The 9,132-nt window shown below is 36.6% G+C and overlaps 1 protein-coding gene across 5 annotated transcripts in view; it reads right to left on the reverse strand.

Annotated features, from left to right (window-relative positions):
- The window catches only part of LOC106597511 (interferon-induced very large GTPase 1), a 46,721-nt gene extending 38,601 nt beyond the window's left edge, over positions 1–8,120 (reverse strand). For 4 of the 5 annotated variants that reach the window (XM_045711695.2, XM_082974081.1, XM_082974082.1 and 1 more), the window contains exons 1-4: positions 7,896–8,120; positions 2,472–2,846; positions 2,276–2,334; positions 501–582 (exon numbers count right to left, since the gene is read on the reverse strand). In XM_045711695.2, coding sequence (XP_045567651.2) covers positions 501–582; positions 2,276–2,334; positions 2,472–2,781 — 451 coding nt within the window. In that variant the 5' untranslated portion in view covers positions 2,782–2,846; positions 7,896–8,120. The remainder of the gene's footprint in view (positions 1–500; positions 583–2,275; positions 2,335–2,471; positions 2,847–7,895) is intronic. The other variant, XM_045711693.2, reaches the window with a different exon arrangement.
- Positions 8,121–9,132: the final 1,012 nt, after the last annotated feature.

A 9,132-nucleotide genomic window follows, 5' to 3' on the forward strand; every position in this document is an offset into this window, starting at 1 on the left:
CAATGATCCGTTATCTTTAATATTGATCCGTGCTTCCAATGCTTATAATTGACAATGCTTAGAAATACTTATAATGATTTTGAATGTGTACAAAGGTTGGAACAGTGCACACGTAAAACATACACTACCGATCAAATGTTTTAGAACACCTACTCATTCAAGGGATTTTCTTTATTTTTTACTAATTTCTACATTGCACAATGTAGTGAAGACATCAAAAGAGTGTGCAACGGTGTCATCAAGGCAAAGGGTGGCTATTTGATGAATCTCAAATATAAAATTAAGATTTGTTTAATACTTTTTTAGTTACCTCATGATTCCTTATGTGTTGTTTCATAGTTTTGATGTCTTCACTATTATTCTATAATAAAGAAAATAGTAAAAATAAAGAAAAACCCTTGAATGAGTAGGTGTCCTAATACTTTTGACCGGTAGTGTACATATAACCATTTTAATTGCTTATAAATGCTCATTAATATTTTTGTGAAGTGTCGTGGTACCTTTGGTTGTTTCTCCTGAGGAATCCTCCTTCTTTGGTTTCGACTGTCTGGCTTTTGTCACTGGCTCTTTCTCTTCAAATTCCTGAATTCATAGTTTAACATGTAAGACATTGTGACATTGAATCTTCAATTCTGGTCTGTTGAGGATAAAGCACATTATCTTCCATTTAGAATAAGGGCACATTAATGCCTAGTCTGGCATGCCGAACTTTGGTTTAATTCACATTAGGATGTGGTTGCCTTGTTGTGGTGCCTAACATACAGACATAGCCAATGTTGCATCAGGATAGGCAATATGTTTGGAAAAAGAAAAGTGACTTTACACTTTTAACATAAATAACTCCCGTATCGTCCCATTTTAACACAGGCATTAAATAATATTGTAAGGTCCAGTATATCCCCGTTTAATACATGGTGAGCAAACTGTTTCTAAATGCCCTATACATGGTTTAATACTGACTGTTAATACAAAGTATTACCCTATGTTCTTTCTGTTTATACATGGTTTATTACTGAAGGTTAATACAAAGTATTACCCTATGTTCTTTCTGTTTATACATGGTTTATTACTGAAGGTTAATACAAAGTATTACCCTATGTTCTTTCTGTTTATACATGGTTTAATACTGACTGTTAATACAAAGTATTACCCTATGTTCTTTCTGTTTATACATGGTTTATTACTGATGGTTAATACAAAGTATTACCCTATGTTCTTTCTGTTTATACATGGTTTATTACTGACTGTTAATACAAAGTTTTACCCTATGTTCTTTCTGTTTATACATGGTTTATTACTGATGGTTAATACAAAGTATTACCCTATGTTCTTTCTGTTTATACATGGTTTATTACTGAAGGTTAATACAAAGTATTACCCTATGTTCTTTCTGTTTATACATGGTTTAATACTGACTGTTAATACAAAGTATTACCCTATGTTCTTTCTGTTTATACATGGTTTATTACTGATGGTTAATACAAAGTATTACCCTATGTTCTTTCTGTTTATACATGGTTTATTACTGACTGTTAATACAAAGTTTTACCCTATGTTCTTTCTGTTTATACATGGTTTATTACTGATGGTTAATACAAAGTATTACCCTATGTTCTTTCTGTTTATACATGGTTTATTACTGAAGGTTAATACAAAGTATTACCCTATGTTCTTTCTGTTTATACATGGTTTAATACTGACTGTTAATACAAAGTATTACCCTATGTTCTTTCTGTTTATACATGGTTTATTACTGATGGTTAATACAAAGTATTACCCTATGTTCTTTCTGTTTATACGTGGTTTATTACTGACTGTTAATACAAAGTATTACACTATGTTCTTTCTGTTTATACATGGTTTATTACTGACTGTTAATACAAAGTATTACCCTATGTTCTTTCTGTTTATACATGGTTTATTACTGACTGTTAATACAAAGTATTACCCTATGTTCTTTCTGTTTATACATGGTTTATTACGGACTGTTAATACAAAGTTTTACCCTATATTCTTTCTGTTTATACATGGTTTATTACTGACTGTTAATACAAAGTATTACCCTATGTTCTTTCTGTTTATACATGGTTTATTACTGACGGTTAATACAAAGTATTACCCTATGTTCTTTCTGTTTATACATGGTTTATTACTGATGGTTAATACAAAGTATTACCCTATGTTCTTTCTGTAACAATGAATTTCACAAACATGACATCATCATGTGGTACTTTCTCAGGACCTGTTCTTCTTATCTTATGTACATGTGTCTTACCCTCTCTGCTTCCTCCTCCTTCTTGTCAAGGTGTTCAGCTAATACCTCCTCTGCTGGGTCTAGAATGGAGAGTGAGATATAGTATTGTACATCAGCATACATGCAGGAAGTGGTTAGTTTGCAGACTGCTTATGAAGTGTTTAATTGTTGTGAATTGTGTCTTCATCCTCAAAGAGCTGCATGATGAACAACTTGCCTAGGGACTGAGGAGCTGGTCTTGTCAAAGTGTCTGGGTTTGCTGCTGGCAGAGGGGTCACAACACACAGTTGCTTTGTCTTTCCGTTCTGCACCTCCTCCTGTAGCTGGCTGATCTGCTGCTGCATCTGTTGCTGCATTGTTTGCATTGACTGCTGTTGCTGCTGTTGAACCAACATGAAGCCCTGTAGCATAGCTCCTAGTGCTGCAATGCCATCAGGAGTACCAGTGCTGTGAACTGGTGTGGTGTCTCTTCCATCCCCTTCACCACCTGTTGCACCTGGTGACCCCTCATCATCAGGCTTCTCCATCACTTTAAGTCCACCAGGAGGGGAATCCACCAAAAGATGGACGGGCTGCAGCAGTCTTCTAAAGTCTGGCATGGAAAACATTGTAAGTGGTTTACTCTCTCACAAAAAAATACAATGAGTGGATGATCAACCAACACTAAGAACAGATCTCAAATTAGTCAAATGTTGGTCTCCTTACACTGGCTGTCAGTGGTATTGTTTTTTATTTATTCTCTAGATCACCTACATAGCATTGCCCCTGAAGGTTTAGCAACATTTTTGGTACATTGCAAAACATATTGTCTTCCAAAGATTCCTTGACATATCCAATACACAGTTAAAGGGCAATAAAGTGTTTATTGTGCAGGCTTCAAAATGGCTAACATGCATGAAGATGTCAGAATACAGATATGATGTCATTGTTTTAACACTATAATCACAGTTATTTTAACAACGGCGCACAACATGGTTCAATTTGACAATAAATCAGCACAATCTATATTCTGGGTTTAAATTAAAAAAAACATTTTGTTTTAATTTAACTAGGCAAGTCAGTTAAGAACAAATTCTTATTTACAATGACGGCCTACCCCCGCCAATCCTGGACGACGCTAGGCCAATTGTGCGCCGCCCAATCACAGCCGGATGTGATGCAGCCTGAATTTGAACCAGGGACTGCGTGACGCCTCTTGCACTGAGATGCAGAGCCTTAGACCGCTGCGCCACTCAGGAGCCCAAAATCACAGCCTTCTGGGAGCTAGAATAGAGATCATCCATACTCTAGGAGATAGAATAGAGATCATCCATACTTTATGAGCTAGAATAGAGATCATCCATAATCTAGGAGCTAGAATAGAGATCATCCATACTTTAGGAGCTAGAATATGGATCATCCATAATCTAGGAGCTAGAATAGAGATCATCCATACTTTAGGAGCTAGAATATGGATCATCCATAATCTAGGAGCTAGAATAGAGATCATCCATAATCTAGGAGCTAGAATAGAGATCATCCATACTCTAGGAGCTAGAATAGAGATCATCCATACTTTAGGAGCTAGAATATGTATAATCCATAATCTAGGAGCTAGAATAGAGATCATCCATACTTTAGGAGCTAGAATAGAGATCATCCATAATCTAGGAGCTAGAATAGAGATCATCCATAATCTAGGAGATAGAATAGAGATCATCCATACTCTAGGAGCTAGAATAGAGATCATCCATAATCTAGGAGCTAGAATAGAGATCATCCATAATCTAGGAGCTAGAATAGAGATCATCCATAATCTAGGAGCTAGAATAGAGATTATCCATAATCTAGGAGCTAGAATAGAGATCATCCATACTTTAGAAGCTAGAAAAGAGATCATCCATAATCTAGGGGCTAGAAAAGAGATCATCCATAATCTAGGAGATAGAATAGAGATCATCTATAATATAGGAGCTAGAATAGAGATCATCCATACTCTATGTGCTAGAATAGAGAACATCCATACTCTAGGAGCTAGAATAGAGATCATCCATACTTTAGGAGCTAGAATATGGATCATCCATACTCTAGGAGCTAGAATAGAGGTCATCCATGCTTTAGGAGCTAGAATATGGATCATCCATAATCTAGGAGCTAGAATAGAGATCATCCATACTTTAGGAGCTAGAATAGAGATCATCCATACTCTAGGAGCTAGAATAGAGATCATCCATACTTTAGGAGCTAGAATATGGATCATCCATAATCTAGGAGCTAGAATAGAGATCATCCATAATCTAGGAGCTAGAATAGAGATCATCCATACTCTAGGAGCTAGAATAGAGATCATCCATAATTTAGGAGCTAGAATAGAGATCATCCATAATCTAGGAGATAGAATAGAGATCATCTATAATCTAGGAGCTAGAATAGAGATCATCCATAATCTAGGAGCTAGAATAGAGATCATCCATAATCTAGGAGCTAGAATAGAGATCATCCATAATCTGGGAGATAGAATAGAGATAATCTATACTCTAGGAGCTAGAATAGAGATCATCCATAATCTAGGAGCTAGAATAGAGATCATCCATACTCTAGGAGATAGAATTTAGATCATCCATACTCTAGGGGCTAGTATAGAGATCATCCATAATCTAGGAGCTAGAATAGAGATCATCCATAATCTAGGAGCTAGAATAGAGATCATCCATAACCTAGGAGATAGAATAGAGATCATCTATAATCTAGGAGATAGAATAAAGATCATCCTTAATCTAGGAGCTAGAATAGAGATCATCCATAATCTAGGAGCTAGAATAGAGATCCCCCGTAATCTAGGAGCTAGAATAGAGATCATCCATACTCTAGGAGCTAGAATAGAGATCATCCATACTCTATGAGCTAGAATAGAGAACATCCATACTCTAGGAGCTAGAATAGAGATCATCCATACTCTAGGGGCTAGAATAGAGATCATCCATAATCTAGGAGCTAGAATAGAGATCATCCATAATCTAGGAACTAGAATAGAGATCATCCATAATCTAGGAGCTAGAATAGAGATCATCCATACTCTAGGAGCTAGAATAGAGATCATCCATAATCTAGGAGATAGAATAGAGATCATCCATAATCTAGGAGCTAGAATAGAGATCATCCATAATCTAGGAGCTAGAATAGAGATCATCCATAATCTAGGAGCTAGAATAGAGATCATCCATAATCTAGGGGCTAGAATAGAGATCATCCATACTCTAGGAGCTAGAATAGAGATCATCCATACTCTAGGAGATAGAATAGAGATCATCCATAATCTAGGGGCTAGAATAGAGATCATCCATAATCTAGGGGCTAGAATAGAGATCATCCATCCTTTGCTAATGCAGATACAAAACAGAGTAATGGAGAGCAAGGTAGATATGGAAAATTTAGCTAACTAGGCATTTGTGGTAAATGCATGGAGGCTGTCATATTTATGCATGTCTGCTAATATGGAATTCATTATTTTATTTGACATTAATTTAACCAGAAAAGTTACATTCAGATTTACATATCTTTTTCAAGTGAGCCCTGGCCAAGAATCTAGCATACATACAGATACACATGAGACACAACACAACATAAAACAATAATGAATGGAAGTTAAAACAGTGTCAAGTGTATAAGAGAGTTTAAAAGAGCAGGTTTAAAAACATGTGCAATCTGTGGTCAACAACCTTCCAATCTGGAATTTAAATCCATCAATCAAAATAAAATGATCGAGTTATAAGTACTTTTCCAAAGTCTTTCAAGATGATGGGGCATCAAAGCTAAAGTCACTATTAACAAACTCAGTTATTGAGTTGGAAACATTATATAAAATACAATTCTGTGATCTCAGACGGTAATGAACATGGGAGAATCTGAAATTGCATACTCCTTGGAACTTCTCTCCTCACCTCCTTTTCAAAACCCATTGGTGGAGAAGGTCAGAGGGGCGGGAACTCTGGCTTTTCCAATGGGGTTTGAGAAGGAGGCAAGGAGAGAGGAGAGAGGACACGAGGAGTATGCAATTGAGAATCTCCCCATGACTCTTTAGGGTGAGTAAAGTGCTTAAATACACTATATTGGCAGCTGCCCTAAAATGGTCTTATAGACAAACATGTACCAGTGTGTGTATCGCCTTACAGTTTAGGATGGCCTCGCTGCTAACTGATATTAGGTAGAGTGGTGATATATCTGTTGTTGGTTACAAATCTTAAAGCAGCATGGTAATGTGTTGTCACGTCCTGATCAGAAAGGGGTATTTTTGTTATTGTAGTTTGGTCAGGACGTGGCAGGGGGTGTTTGTTTAGTGTCTCGTGGTTTGTTGGTCTATGTGCTTATGTAAGAGGGGTGTTTGTTTAGAGTGTTCCGGGGTTTTTGGTCTATGTTCCATGTTAGTGTATTTCTATGTTCAGTCAAGTCTTTCTATTTCTATGTTTAGGGTTTGTTGATTGACCTTCAAATGGAGGCAGCTGTTCCTCGTTGCCTCTGATTGAAGGTCCTATGTATAGGGGTGTTTGTGCTATGGGGGTTTGTGGGTAGTTGTTTCCTGTTTTGTGTCTGTGCACCTGACAGGACTGTTTTAGTGTCGTTCGTTGTTTTGTATACGTGATTTGTTTGTTTTTCCTTCTTTTGATGTAATAAAGAAGAGGAGTATACACGTTCCCGCTGCACCTTGGTCCAATCCTTACGACACCCGTTACATGTGTATCTAGTGTGAGCAGGGAAGAACAACGAATGGTATTCTCAAGAACAAGAAATGGACTTGTGTTACAAAGCGAACATCTGAGGTAGTGTAGAAGGTTGCTTTCTTGTTCTTGAGAACACAATTTGTTTAGCTTTCTTTGCATTTAAAGGTGCAATCAGCAGTTGCTACATCCATTTTTGGACTTATAAATGAATGATATGTACCCATTGATTCTTGAAGAATATAACTTAGAAATGCCTCATGAGCTTAGTTCAACTGTCATACCCCTTCAAAACCCAAAATATAAACAAAGTAAATGTAAACAAATTATATAGCCTCAAAACATGGTTAAAACTTTTGATATCATTGATGGTCTGTCCTTGCATCCATAGCTCTGTCTATGAATTTGAGAGTGGTTCCAATTCTCCTGCCCCATCACCTTGCTTTTTACCGAAACAGGGAAGGGATTGACGCCTTGTTATTGTTTCAACTACTGATTGCCGCCATAACATCAATTTGAGCTTGTCAGAAGTCATGTCATCAACCTGGACACATTGTGATCTAACACTAAGATAAGCATTAGAAGTGCATCATCTGTATTATATTTGAAGTCCATGTTAGTCCCTAATGTTTTTCCTTTGAGTAATGGACAAAATGCCTATATCCTATTGCATGTGTTGCCTATACGATTTTAATAATCTAGAAATTGCACGTTTGCATGAGTTACTCTTGTTACAATGAACATAAAAAACATCTCATCACTCATACAACTTATTACAGAAGGCATTGTATAAAATAAAGTGCATACCGTATGCAGTCTTAAGAAACTCACAAAGTTTCACATTCACTTTTTATATGTAAATCTGGAAATACCAGAAATAGCCATTTGTATTTGCACACACAACAATGTGTTTAGTGTTGAAATAGTACAGTTATAGATGTCTTTACCTTTGCCTGCCTGCTGAGTTGGGGACCTACAGTCATATGTCTACAAGTAGAGATTCAGCTGATGTTTTATAGAGATGTGGGGCGTAATCTCACACCAAGAGCAACAGCATCAGAACATGATTAACCCTATCAGTCCCGAGATCAGTATCTGACTTTCACTTATCTGCATGTCCAGCCCTTATATTTAGCCTCACAATGAAGTATTTTAGCATTTTCTTTTCAGGGCAACAAGGGCTACAATTAGAAAACAAAACTATTTGACATAAACAGTTGAATTCATGAGTGTTATTGACAACAACTTGATAAAAATGAATTGATTTATACAGCTAAAGACCAGTTACGCCAACAAGACTGCAGAGAGAGATCAGATGCAAAGTGAGAAATACAAAGATCATATCTTATAAGAGCTTCTACTGGCACATACTGTATAATGTCTAATAATCTATATAAAATATAATATATGCCGTATGTCACGATGAGTCAGTGACAATGAGTCAGTGATATGACTAAGATTACTTTGTCTAAACAACCCATTTAATCAGTAAAGTATCATTATTTAACTGTAGCAGAGCATGATTTACAAGAATTCCCCTGACTGACTAGAAACTGACTTGCGCCGACCCATCCCCCTTCAAGTCAGTCAGGGGATTTCAGATGACTCAAACTGAAACTAAAACAGAAAAAATATGAATTAAACAAAATAAAGTAACATAGATTGGATGTGTATGATTCAATACATGTTTAGGTAGTACACGTGTTTACATAAGTTTTGTGTTATTTTTGAAATTAGTGATGGGTGACTTGAGGGAGAAAGAGGGTCAGTGGAAAATTACTTTAGGATGCCGTTGCATGGGCGGGGGTAGATTTGCTTGAATATAATAACACACAATCAGCATTCATGAGTTTTATTGACAAATGTCACAACAAAAAAACAAGGTCCGCCAAAGCAATATACAGATTAAGCCCAGTTACAGTAGATGTCCTAACCGACTTGCCAAAACTATAGTTTGTTAACAAGAAATTTGTGGAGCGGTTGAAAAACCTAAGTATATGTAAACTTCCAACTTCATCTGTACTTTCTCTGCACTGCTGATTCATGAACTCTCTGCTGTTTGTTAATGATAGTCAGAAGACTGACGATATATTTCGGTAGAATGGTACTCTGATCTAGACGTTGGAGAGAAAGGCACTCGCACGCACGTGCATGAATGCACACATTCAGACAGTCAGAACACAC

The sequence above is a fragment of the Salmo salar genome, chromosome 04 (genome assembly GCF_965601325.2).
Source record: "Salmo salar chromosome 04, fSalSal1, whole genome shotgun sequence".
NCBI lineage: Eukaryota > Metazoa > Chordata > Actinopteri > Salmoniformes > Salmonidae > Salmo > Salmo salar.